This window comes from Haliaeetus leucocephalus, unplaced genomic scaffold (genome assembly GCF_000737465.1).
Source record: "Haliaeetus leucocephalus isolate CR32 unplaced genomic scaffold, Haliaeetus_leucocephalus-4.0 Scaffold866, whole genome shotgun sequence".
NCBI classification, from domain to species: Eukaryota; Metazoa; Chordata; class Aves; order Accipitriformes; family Accipitridae; genus Haliaeetus; species Haliaeetus leucocephalus.
Window position 1 is genome coordinate 4,255,306 of NW_010973302.1, and position 13,773 is coordinate 4,269,078.

Here is a 13,773-nt window from a genome sequence, read left to right on the forward strand (position 1 = left end):
TGCAGTACCTTGAATCTACAATAGTTTCCTCATCTGTAGAGTGAAAACAGTGTTTGTCTTGGTTTTTCTATTGTTTGCTGTGGGATTTTTTGGTTGGTTTGTGGGGTTTTTTTGTTGGGTTTTTTTTTTTGTTAAAGGGACTAACACTTAGTTGAAGAAACTAAAAATGAGCCTTAACAGAATGGGCAACAAGGCATAAAATAAAAACAGCTTTGTTCTAGAAAGTTTTGTGATGTTTGACGGTGAATAAGTGAGGAAAAAATGCATCAAAATATATGCAATATGTAATTACCTTTTAATTCCTTAACTCACTTAAGAAAAAACCTACAAACCTGCAATAATGTCTGAATATTATTTGCAGCTTATTGTGAAAACTAGATGAGAATTGGTTTTTATTGAAGCTCTAGGAGGCAAAGAGGAACCTGAAATCCATTGTGGAAAATCTAATCCACACAGGTAGTTGGGTGGAAGAGGGAATTCAAAATGTTTGAAAACAGCCTTCCACTAAAAATTTTGAGCAATTGCAGTCATCACTGTCTGGTCAGCACAGAATCACATTGGGGCTTTTTTTAAACCTGTCTTGGTTTTTGTTAATATGTTTATTCCTTGCACACTTCAGCTTCATGGAAATTTAGGGAAATTCCATCCCTTTAGGAATGTTAGTTCTACAAATAGCTGTTAACACAGCGGAAAGTTTATGCATTGCATCCTGTGGCATAAATTATCTTTGCCCGTTGTTGTACTTGTGATATTTTGGACATTCTGAATTGTTTCTGCTTAAACTCATGCTTTTCAAAATATTTGCAGGTGCACTGGACAGGTGTGTGATGGGAATAACAGCAGTGGAAATCCTGAATGCCTGTGATGAGGCAGTCCCAGCGGCTGTGGACTCCCTGAGCCATCCCGCCGTCAACCTGAAGCAGGCCATGACTAGGCGTAGTCTGGCTGCTCTGAAAAACGTGGCACATCAGAAACTACAGACTCTTGCCACTAACCTACTTGCTTCCGAAGCATCTGACAAGGTAAGTCATGTTTCAGTTCGTCTATTTTTAATGCAGCACCTGAAACATTTATTTCCATAAATAATTGAATAAAATATGGGAAGTCTTCATCGTTGTAACTGAAAGGTTCTTACTCAAAGCTTTCTGAAATTTTAACAGAAAGACCTGAACTAGCTTTACCTGGCCTTGGGTCAGTCCTAAGAGTTCATTTTCCGTGAACAAAAAATACCAGCCTTCTTCAACGTCATTGTGCAGCTTCCAATGCAGATGGTGTTATCTAGAGTTACATTTTAAAAACACATTTCGTTTATGTTTGTTCTATTTTGTGCTTTCAGTGGTAATGGTTTTCCGTGCTGGAGTCTAACACTTTTAAACTTCCTCTTCCCTGTGTATAACTCTGTGCTGCTTTCACCGTCTTTTCTCTAGGTTCAGTAAGAGTAGAGGTTATGCACCAAATAAATTCCTCTCTTTCTAGATAGGTAGTAATATGTTTTTAATATCACCCAACACAATCCCTTCCATATCTCTCTGGATGTGTTCCCCAATTTATGTTACTGTTTATGATGCTACCTCCTATTTCAGTATGCATTCTACTGGGTTTTTTTCAGATTGAGTTTATTCAAAATCTGGATTTAGCAGCATTTCATAAAATCTGGAATATTTGCTCAATTGTATACATTCTGTTAATTTGTAGTATTGATGGATAGACAAGGAACCAGCCTGTGACCCATATCCATCAGAAGCAAGTCTCACCCTTTTCGGTTTGTGCGAACTTTGAGGAACAGAATCAGCATTGATCTATTTTTTTTCTGTCTTCCCCCCCATATTGGACATGCTTTATATGTTCCTGCAGATCTTGCTAATGGTGAAGCTAGAGCTTGATTTTATTTTGTTTTGGTAGCTGTTGCTGTGTGACAGTTCAGAAAAAGTATATTGAAATATATGTACAAATAGATATGAATGGAGCCAAAGTTACTTAAATGCTGAAAATTCATTACGGTTTGAGAAAAGATCTTAAGTGTTTAATGCTAGAAGATATTAATGGGCTTACTTGATTCCTAAATATTTCAATGCTTAATGTTTAAGAACTTTTAAAATTATGTTTTATGATTTAGGTGATGAATTAAAATGGAACTATCTGTAGTAACTTGTTAAAAGCATTCATTAACTTTTCCTGAGTACGGTATGTCTATGTATATGGAGAGCGTGTGAGCCGTGGCATGTTTACATGTGTTCATTTAGACACAAAACTTTACAATCTATATGGATGTTGCTGAGTACAACAACAGGCTACTTACCAATCTGAGCAATAAGTAAATGCTCATATTAAGAATTCTGGTAAGCAGACCTTTCTGATAAGAGTCGTTCAAGTGTCAGGGCAATAGCTGGATAGTGAGCCTGCACATTGATCTCTGTAGTCAGGATGATTTTCCTCCATACTGGTTATTATTGCAGAAGCTGGAAGCACCGTAAATATTTTGAGATGTGGGGAAGTTCCTTTTTTAACAGCTAGTAATGAGCTCTTTTCTGAATTGATATCTCGCAATGAGAAGTAGCTTGGATTTCAAATTATATAAAGAGTAGGAAAGCTAGTACACTGAAAAAAATTTTAAGGAACTTCAGTATGGAGGATAGAATGGTGCAAGAGTTAGTTCTGAATATCCTGGTAATTTTAATGTGCCTAATTATTATTCAGTCTGATGGATTTGGACTGACCATTTTGAAAACTAACAGGCAGCTAACAGCATCACATCGCAGAGATGGTAGGAGATGGAACAAAAAAGCAAACAGTGAATTTCAGAAACAGGCTTAACTATCGATGGTAGTTTAGCTGGTGGGCTCAATAGCATGTCAGTGTAGATTGTCAGAGGAGAGCTTGAAGGAAGAACTTTCTCTTGGGCTTTGCATCATGCATTTTTGTTTTAGCCAAATACAGAGAAAAGGTAAGTCCTGACCTTGTGAGGATTTTATGAACTTTGTCACAGAAGGAATATGACCCCTGACTTACACATTTTTATCTTTCTGTTAAAGATTAATAGAAGGAAGTGCAAAATTATCTTGAAGGAAACTGGGAAAAATATCCTTAGAGTCACGTATTAGAGAAATATGGAAGAGGCTTTCCTTGCCCTGAGCAACATGCTCTAGTGGATCCTGCTTTGAGCAGGGGGTTGGATTGGAGGATCACCAACCTTAGCGATTCTGTGGTTGTGTCCTGCTTACATTTGCTCTTATTGGTGATTCCAATATGCTACCATTCATCATAACTTTCTTCCTAATAAAGACCTATCAGAGTAGACAGGTATTAAATTAGTTTAGTCTGTCAATGCCATTCAAAAATGTTACCCGAGTCCAAACAAAAAGAGCTTGTATTTTCACTTTTGTTTTCATTAATGCAGGCTGCCCAGGTTCTGTTAGTCTGGGCTGTGACCGGCAGAGAGCAGCAGAGCCCTGCTCCCAGCAGCTCACTGGCTTGGCTTTTGTCACTTCTTTCTTTATATTGCCTTCTTCTGTTACAATCTGTTTGGAAAAGAAATGTCACTTAGAGAGAGCATTCCTTAGAACACCACCATCATGCTTCTACAAATACATGTGTGTTCAGACTTGTGTGCTGGTATCCCTGCTGCATCCAGTATGACTGTTCACATACGTAAGCATGAATGTTGCACTTGTACGTGCTGTGCAAATGTACGTGTTTTATGTGCAGGTTCCTCACATCTAATGAAGGTGTTGCTACCTACAATGGCATGATACATAGCACAGCCGGATGTGTTCTATGCCAGAGGTCAATGATGATTAGTAGCTAAAATATTTTTATTATATTGTTGCTTTTAATTTTACCATTGTAACCATTACCAGAGACCATTTAATAAAAAGTTCCCTACATTACATTCTGAGAAAATAACTAGAAGTTTTTAAATAAATAAGGAATATGTGAATAACTCCGTGCATTGTAGAACATAATTTGCAGCTATTATTTATTGACATCTAAGTATTCTATTCTGGTTTCAATTAGCCATTATTTGCTTCTCATGGCAAATTTATTTAATAAGCATAGTTTATTCATTCTCCAAGTTGACCACAGGGAGAGGAGCAGAATTTGGCTATTTGCTCTAGTGCTGATTGCATTAGGCCCTGGCTGTTTGTCTGGCACGGTGAGCTAGCCTGCGCTGCAGCTCCTCTGAGAATGTAAGAACAGGGAGTGAGGAGGTTGGTCTCTGTTTAATTTTTCTTTCATAATCCCTGTGACCAAATACAAGGTTTCCTTCTGGTAGTGCCTTAACTTCGTTACATAAGTGAAATGAATTTTAATTTGAGGAAAGACAGAAATTTAACATTATTTGATTCTAGCGGAATAGCAGATAGTATTGAAGATTTTGCCAGGTCTGCATTTCATTGTTGGAGAGTCTTTTGATACGTTTTGAATATTGCTCTATGTGTGTGTGTGCGTGCGCTTTTGGTATCTGGTTTGTTTGTTACAAAATGAGTGTGTTGGAATAATGTGAAATATTTATGTGTATTTGTTGAGAATCATCCTCTGAAAGCAAGCAAGAACTAGTGAGTGCAGCAAGCAAACCAATAATTGTACTTGCTCTTCTCTGCTTCAATACCATATAGTAAAACATATGTAGGTATTTGTTCTAACTAAGCGAAATATTAGCAGCCTTAAATTAAGAGTCTGCAAATTAAATAAATTATTAGTGTGGTAGAAAAATGAAGATTACAATATCAAATAAGATTAACATAGTGGATTGGTTTAGATAAATACACTTTGTGCATATTATGTTTAGACAGGATTAAAGGAGCGGTTTCTTACTCTGTTTTTTCCCCTGGGCCTCTTGCTGTGAAACAGTCAAGGGGAGAGGTTGTTCTTGAGTTGCTCCAAAACAGCAGTCAGAAATAAATCGTGAGGAAGCTGTGGCTGGATCATCAGCTGTGCTTGATGGCAGGTCAGGGTAGCGGAGCCTCTTTTGGACCCATCGGTTTCCAAATATAAAGCTAATGTAAAACTTTGGAATGGTCAGTTTTTCCTCTGAAAATTTTTTTGCTGTAGAAAGCAATCTTACACTCTTCCAGGATATACAGTAACTAACAGCCACAGAAAAAGCAGAGTGCTTTACAAGACACAAATCTGTGTGAATGAGAACCTTGAGAATTAAAATAATAAGCTTATTTCGAAGCCAGGTTCATACACTGGAACAATAATTAACGTGATGAGGTGGACATGATATTCTTCCATGCCAACAGCATTTTGGGGGTCTTAACAGCTATAATGGAAAAGGAATATATAAAAATTACTTCAGTTTTCAAACACGTGCTATGAAACTTGTACAAAACTTAAAGCAGCCAAGTAGTTGTAGGACTACAAATGCTTACTGTCTTGAAAAAAAAGTCCTTGAGAGACAATAAATGGTACATATGCATGTCCAGTTTTCCAATTATAAGTAGAATATACATTTGTTTCTGTGATTCATAGTGATAAGTACATTTGTTAGTGTTCAGAAGTAGAATGAAAAGGGTTGAAAAATGCAAGACAATGGGTAAATTATAAAGAAATAATGTAGTTTTATAACTCAGCAGATTTTCAGTGGTGAGCACTCCTATGACCCAGGGTATTTAAGGCTTCGTAAGATGTGCACATTGCTTCACATCAGTGAACAAAGGAAGCAATATATCAGGATTTATATAGAATACGGTAAAAACCTATTACGAATTAGTGTTAATATACATAGGATGTTCAAATTTTTGCCGGATATATAGAGTGTATGATGGTTATTTGTATAGTCTCTATATATTTATAGTGTAAGTGTATGTGTATATATATGCATACATAAATACATATACATACAGTGTATATATGAAAACTGCAAGCCTTGTTAATTTCTAAATAACTATCCTGCTGTAAAATGTGCTTTTGTGGTTTAAAAAAAGACAACAGAGAATGGAAATTTTAGAGTCTACCAAACTGAAAGTTTGTAGAAATGTTAAGGCTGTTTAGTTATAGACGAGAAAAGACATAGGAGCCTTGACTGTATGACTTTTATTGGTGATATATTAAGAACTTTTAGGTTAATTCTAGTTTCAGTAAAGGTTGATGTTTTCTGAACAAACCATTCGGCCTATATCAGTTTTGGGGAAAAAGTACCATTCCTCCTGCAGCCATTCTTAGACTTGTGTAGGGTAATTATTTTTGTGTATTCCCTTAGACTTGGCTGTCAACTGAGCACAGGGTTTAAGTTCTGCAGTGACTAGCACAAGCATCAAGAATGCTTCTTCATCACCAAACTTAGTCACTGCTTCTCCTGTAGGTTTTTCTTGCTATGACTTTGTAATTCTGTGCATCTAACATGAATATTCAACCTTGTGTCTTTCAAGCTGTTAATTAAATTGTAAAAGAGGAGAAATAATATTTTACTTAATTTGAACAGGGTTTATTTCTGTTAAAAGATTCTCTTTTTTGCCTGTTTGAGGAAACTAAGTACTTGAGCATAATTTTGTGTTGGTTATGGAGAGAATAAAGTTCTCACAATGCTTAAAAACTTCTGTTAATGTTCTTCCATCCAATGTCCTTTGATTTTTTTCAGCTTTTATCCCATAGCATTTTAATTTTATTTTCTCCCCCCCCCACCCCGGGAGGAAGGGAAGGAGGAAGTAGAGGGACTTTAGTGGAATGAACAAGTGACACACATAATGCATATCTGGACGAATTTATTAGTAGCTTATTTTCAATGGCATAAATTGATGCTATACTTCAGTATCCAAATAGGAAATATTTAATGTGTTTTAAGTTTAAGAACAAAATATTGAAATCTTATTGTTTGTTGGAGTATAACTATTATCTTTTGGAATTCATGAGAAAGAAATGTGAACTTCTGTCTTAGAGAGTTCTATTTATCTGATAAACTTCTGCAAGTGAAATTTCTGTATTTTAGGTGTGTAACACTTGATCACAAGTCTGACATTCCTGACACTGTGAAAAGTGCTGTAAAATTCTTCACTGATATTTTTATAATATTTATCATAACATGTTTTATACCCATGGGAGTTTTCAAATTTTGATCATCCACAGCTTCTTTAATTTGTGAATTAACTTTGTGAAAAGTGTTAAGAAAGTAATCCAAATGAAATTTTTTTTTTTATTTTTTTCCTTTGTTCAGGGGAATTTACCTAAATATTCACATAACTCCCTGATGGTTCAAGCTATAAAGACTAACTTAACAGATCCAGATATACATGTGCTCTTCTTTGACGTAGAAGCCCTGATCATTCAGCTACTGACTGAGGAGGCCTCCAGACCCAACACTGCACTCATTTCTCCAGAGAATTTACAGAAAGCCTCTGGCGGGTCTGACAAAGGAGGCTCCTTTTTGACTGGCAAACGAGCAGCCGTCCTCTTCCAGCAGGTCAAGGAAACAATCAAAGAGAATATAAAAGAGCATCTTCTTGATGATGAAGATGAGGATGAAGAATCGATAAGACAGAGAAGAGAAGACGGTGACCCAGAATATCGCTCTAGCAAATCTAAACCATTAACTTTATTAGAATATAATCTAACCATGGACACAGCAAAGCTTTTTATGTCCTGTCTTCATGCCTGGGGCCTGAATTCTGTTCTAGATGAGCTTTGCCTTGATCGTCTTGGGATGCTTAAGCCACACTGTTCAGTGTCCTTTGGCCTCCTGTCTAGAGGAGGCCACATGTCTCTGATGCTTCCTGGCTATAATCAGCCTGTAGGCAAACCATCGTATGATAGTGTGGAGTTAGGAAGGAAAATGTCCATTACAGAAGGGCTTGGAAAGGGGACGTACGGTGTATCACGTGCTGTCACCACTCAGCATCTCCTGTCTGTTATCTCACTGGCCAACACACTGATGAGTATGACCAATGCAACTTTTATCGGAGACCACATGAAGAAAGGTCCAACAAGGTATGGCAAATACTCAATTGAACTTGTGATAACTTTCTTTCAGAGTCTCTATTTTAATACAGCATTTCATTTTGTTTCATTTTACTGTGGGGTTTGATGTATTAAATGGCTATGAAAACCTTTGGTACCTAGATGGAACTGAGTGTAATTTTTTTTCTTGAATGTAGGTGTTTTGTTTGTGGGGTTTTTTTTACACCAAGATAACGATATTGCTTTGAATGGAGTTACGTAACTTACAATGTTAATAGGACATGGAGTTGTATTAATATATGTGCTGGTAGGTCTGAGAGGCTATTTCTGTCCTCCTTTTTAGTGCTTATTGGTTTTAAAGAGTTTTTATAATGAGTAGGTCAAAACATAAATCAAAACATACAGATGAACTTTTTATTACCAAAAAATAAGCTTACCTAGGAAATGTAAATGAGAGATTTTTTTTTTTTCTGTCAAACTGACTGGTTTTTATAGGGTTGCTTTTAAAGTTTGTTTAGTCACAGTATCTTTAGCAAATAATCTCTCTTTTTTTTTTTTTTTTTTTTTCCCCGTTCTCCCTCGCCCTTCCACTATGCTCCTTTTTCCCCCCTTTCATGTATATTTTGTGTTTAGGCCACCTAGGCCAGGTACTCCTGAGATGTCAAAAGTGAAGGCACCCCCTTCAATTTCAAGTCATGCAGCCCAAGGACAAATTAAGCAAGGTAAATATCACTTGCTTTGGAACAATTTGATATGTCATTTCAGCTCTTGACACTGAAGTTACCACCTTACTATCAAGTGATTTGATAGCTTCTATGTGGGACGAAAAAGTAGTGTAATATTCTAGACAAAAATTTTAATGACTAAGACCTTTCTAAGAACCAATATAAGATGCTGTTACTGTCACAAAGTCATTCCCTGACAATGAATTTCTGCGTATTTTAAGTGGTCCCAAACATATTGGTGTTGAGGTGATAGTAAGAGGCTTAAAGTCTGTAGCTACAGCCTATACAGACTAATACAAAAATGTTTATGTATGTTATAAACTAAAGCATAAAGGTAAACACATCTAAGTAGTATGTATACATTTCCTCTCCTTTTTAAGGAGGAGGAAGAAATTATTTTAACACTACTTCTACTGCTGTTGCTATTTTCATCACTTGCAGTTATGAAAGATGGCAGTGGATGATACTGAAGGATCTTTTAATAGCCTGCATTTTATCTTTCCTTTCATAAGTACAATGGTTAAGTACAGGAAGTAAAACAACATGTGATGTAAAAGAAGGAGGTGCACAAGATTAGACATGACTTTTCTACAGGAGTAGAGTGGAGCAGGGACTAGATATTCCTCCAGGCAGCAGGAGCACACAGAAACAGTCCTGCTGGGGACTGGAGAGATAGAGGAGGAGGAGGAGGCACCTTCCTGTTTGCTCTTTAAATTAGAGCTGCTGTTTGATGGGGCAAGTGAGCTACTCTTCTTAATGCCAGAAATACAGTAAATGTAAACCACCCTGTGATGTGGCCAGTTCTGACTTGAGCTCAGAACTAAGGAGCAAGTGAACTGTTGGGAAGAGTGTGGGGCGACTCTTGGGGCGGCAGCTGGTGCGGGCTCGTGGGGACCGAAGGCAGCGCAGTACGGCTGTGGTGCCCAAAAGAGGAGGGGCGGGATTTACCCACTGGGATAACGGGAATAAAATCCCCTTGGGACCAGTTGAAGGCTGTTTATGGCTTGAGGGGAATGTATATGCGTAACCTTTGTCATACATGTTTTGCTGTATGATAAAACAAGGAGGAAAGGTGTACACATCATTGCTCTTCTTACAGTTCTTTGGGATTTTTGTGGATGTGAGCCTAGCTGCATGCATATACTGTAGGGCAAAAGAGGAAAGGTTTTTCTTTTTTTCCGTAATGTGTTTGTTGGGTTTTTTATTTAATAATCTATAAAGCATATAGCCCTCAGGACTTATTAAAATTTACTTTGAGAATGGCAATTATGTCTTATTTTTAACTTTTACCTGTTAACTATTAAAACTCTGTCTTTTCAAGCTATATGAATACAGAGAAACTTGCAGTATATAAAATCATTGCATTTTGCAGAATACAAATACTTTGTCATTGTGGTATTTACCGCAGTGTACAATCTTTAAAGATGTACATTAAAGATATATGGACATCTTTAAAAAATATTTAACTGTGGAACTGCTCTTGTATTAGAGAGCTAGTAAGCACAGCAGGAAACTTATACATCAACTGTTTGATTTTTTTCAGTCAGATGCAAAAAAGGGGGATGTTTGTGTCTGAGGAGGAAATTTGCCCATCAGCAACATTTGTGTGTATTTATTCTTTTCCTAAATGTAAATATTAACTTACTGAGATCTTTGGAAAGGGAAAATCAGTTTCAGGAGTGGTATTGGTCAAGCTTTTTTCATGATCATGAAACATATGCTACATAAATAGAGAAGTAGCAGTCAGTAACAGAAAACAGAATTAAAAAAAATTGGGGCTCTTGTCTCGACATGTGGGGCTTTTTTGATTTTGTTTTTTTGGTGGGTGGTTGGTTGGTTGGTTTTTTTCCCTTCTTTGAAAGATAATTATTTGAAAGATCAGGATTTCTCAGAGATGGTGTCTATATGGCAAGTTCAATGTGAGGAAAAAACATATTCGTCACAGAGAGGATCTGTGTCTGTGTCTTGGTTTTAAAGATATAGTTCTATTATGATTTTTCTTTCCTGAAAGACAACTATGTGATTTTTTTTTTTTTTTTCCCCCTTTGAAAGAGCTTTGCCAATTTTGGGGATAGACATACTTTAGTTACCCAGTGGAAAAATTTGTAACTTCATGAGAAACAATTGACAAAAATGAAATTCTGTGTGCTGTCAAAAATAGAGAAAAATACTCCTGTTCCTAAATTGTTATCTCTTTCTGTGTCTGGTGGCATGTCTCACATGCTCTTGGGGGAAAATTATTTTGTTTCTAAGTGGTACTCTTGGGTCATAAGTTTCCTCAATGTCTTATCTTTACATCCAATTGTATGCTGCTTGCAGTTTCTTGCTACTCCTATATTTCTAGCACTATTATTCTTAAAAATCAGTTAGAGATACAATTAATGCATTTTATGACATGTTTGATTTCCATCAATTTGACCTGTATTTGTCCTGAGATGAGCACAGCTCTGTGCTACTCGGCCACTGGTCCATTACAGTCATTGTTGTAATTACTGATGTTGGAGGAGAGCGAACAACTACAACAAAATAAGGCAAAAAAGAAGCTTCAGAGTAAGACTTAAGTTTCGGTATGGGGTGGTTTTGTGGGGTTTTTTTACAGTCTTTTTCGTAAAATGAATAGCTTTTTTTATACACCTACTGAAACTAGGTTTTGCTGTCATGAAGTGATTTACGCTAGTCATCCTGTCACTGTACACGTGCCATCATGATGCATTTGTGTGAAAAGTATGGAAAAAGTAGTTTTGATGCAGATGTCCCACGGTGACAAAAGAAGTTCACTGCATGAAAAGCAAACAGACCATTCAGAAGACAATGCTTAATCGGTTCAGGAGCTTGAACCCATTGTTGTTCTGCAACGGAATAAGAGAGGAGGATTAATTTGAAGATGCTTGTGCATGACATATGGTAATTTCTCTATAGGAAGGAAGTGTCAGATAGTGACCTCTAAATCTCCACATTGACCTCGGGTTGTAGCATGTGTATGCCATAAGGTCTGCGCATCTTTTCATGTGATAATACTAAGTCGTGAAGCATTAGTGGAAGTACAATGTTTAGAACTGCTTTTAAATTACATTTGCACCAAGAAATGATGGAGTTTACAAAATAAATGTCACAGATACTGTTTTGAGTAACATGCTCGAACTGTGCTCTTCTGTAGTTGGCTTGCCTGTAGTCTTACTCTGTAAGCTCTGCACGCTTCTGCTTTAGATTTTTAGTCCTTTCTTTGGTATAGGCTTAAAATTATTTGAATGGAGACACATTTGAAATGAACCTATATTAAAACTAACCATCAGTAATACATTCTGTGACATTTTAGAGTGACAGATGGGGCAGCCCAGGTTTAAAAGGGGTTATTTCTAGGGGTTTTTAATGAGTAGTACAAATTCCAAATCTATCTAAATATGGGAAAAGCACAAGAAGCAGCAGCAAAACTCCTGTTTTTAAAATTCATAGTCAACTGTGCTGTCAAACCAAATGTAGTATCTAAAGACATGTTTGTAATTGCTTTATTTACAGGTACTTTTGTCTTTTCAAAACATGCAAGTTTCTGTTAGTGTATCTGTGTTTCTCTGCAGTTGCATGTCTTCCTCTCACTGGCATTGCACTTCTTGTAAAACCTAGAGTTTTTTTTAAGTTGAATATTATCACAGTTTCTTCCAGTTTTGTTTTTCATTCTTCAGTGATACTAATCTGTTTTTCAGAAGCTGCTCTCCTCACTTTCCTATTTTTTTTTCTCTTTATTTCTTCTTTCCTCTGCAAGTTGCTCCTGCTGTTTCTTCTAGCACTGAAGCTGGTCACTCTGGCTCTGACACTGCTCCTACTTTACATACCTGTTTCTTAGTCAATGAAGGTATTCTTTTCTCACTTTTCTATCTATTTGTCTTTTACTTTCAACTAATGTCCCTTATCATTGTTATGACATGACTTTAATTTGATCTGCGTAGGAATTTTTCCTTGTAAAAGACAGGCAATGAGGGTTTTTGTATATTTTGCCATTAATGCTGGTAGAGGGTAAGCAGATCCTGTTTGTGTGTCTTGGACTGTCTGTAAGTTCAGTTCTCAACTAGTGTATCAAAGATGGTATTTCGGATCTTGTTTGGGTTTGCTGTTGTCTTTTGACAAAAAATCTCAGCCCTTTTTTAAGTAGGGAAAATACATATGCCTTTACCCTTTGGTAGTATATGAAGGAGAGAAGCCGCAACACATGTGGTGTGTTCCATGCGGGTGCTGCGTCCCATCTCTCGGCTGCGAGTGTGAGTGCCGCTTCTCAGTACGAAGGGTCAGCCCCATCTAGAGCTTCAGAGAGACCTACTGGGATGAGCATGGGATAGGTCTTGTGCTCCCGAGGTGAATGAGCACCAGCGCTCTGTAGTCCACGTTACAAATTGAAGGACCACAAATTTAATGCTCCTTTAAAGTGAAACAAACAAAATCAGTTTCATGTCATTTAAATTTTATTTTTGGTGCTCGTGAAAACTTAGTGTTTATTTAAAATACTTGGGGTTTGTGTTGGGGATTATTTTTTCTAGTAAATATTTATCCACATTATGAAGAATGTCTTTCTGCCAAAAAGATTGGCACAACAAACAAACAAAAACCCCTTTTATCCCTGTCAACAAGTTGCTTTAAATCAGAATTTTTATGCCCTTATTACTAAGCTATAAATTCCTACTTTCATGCATCTCAAGTATTAGAAACAGAGCTCTCTTTAATTGGAAATTCCTCTTTTAAATCCATTTTTCTTTAAGGAAAATTGACATAATGATTTCTTTTCTTGTAGCACCATGAAGAGCTTTATTAGTTAAAATATTTAGATTTTTGTGCTCAGTATTGGTGACAATCTAAAAATATAGATCTGTATGCTCATCTGAAGTATTTCTCCAGTTTCTCAAGTCAATGTAGAGCATAATACTAGAATAGTATTTTGCATAGAGTACTTTACAAGCATTTTTAAAGGCTATGTTGTTTGAGCTTGATAACGCTTATCTTTGCTGGTTTTAACTATGTAACGTTGCAGGCTTGCAGTATGAATGCACCTGAGGTAAGCATGTTGAAGTAAGATTTAGATGGAAAGATAAGGATAGCAGACAAACATGCACTTACACATATTTGCATACCTTTTAAAACGGGACAGAATATTCTATGTACTCTT

The 13,773-nt window shown here is 36.6% G+C and overlaps 1 protein-coding gene across 4 annotated transcripts in view; it reads left to right on the top strand.

Annotated features, from left to right (window-relative positions):
• WDR7 (WD repeat domain 7) overlaps positions 1-13,773 on the top strand; it is a 133,902-nt gene that overhangs the window by 18,268 nt on the left and 101,861 nt on the right. For all 4 annotated transcript variants that reach the window (XM_010583046.1, XM_010583047.1, XM_010583048.1 and 1 more), the window contains exons 13-15: positions 808-1,022; positions 7,157-7,926; positions 8,530-8,618. In XM_010583046.1, coding sequence (XP_010581348.1) covers positions 808-1,022; positions 7,157-7,926; positions 8,530-8,618 — 1,074 coding nt within the window. The remainder of the gene's footprint in view (positions 1-807; positions 1,023-7,156; positions 7,927-8,529; positions 8,619-13,773) is intronic.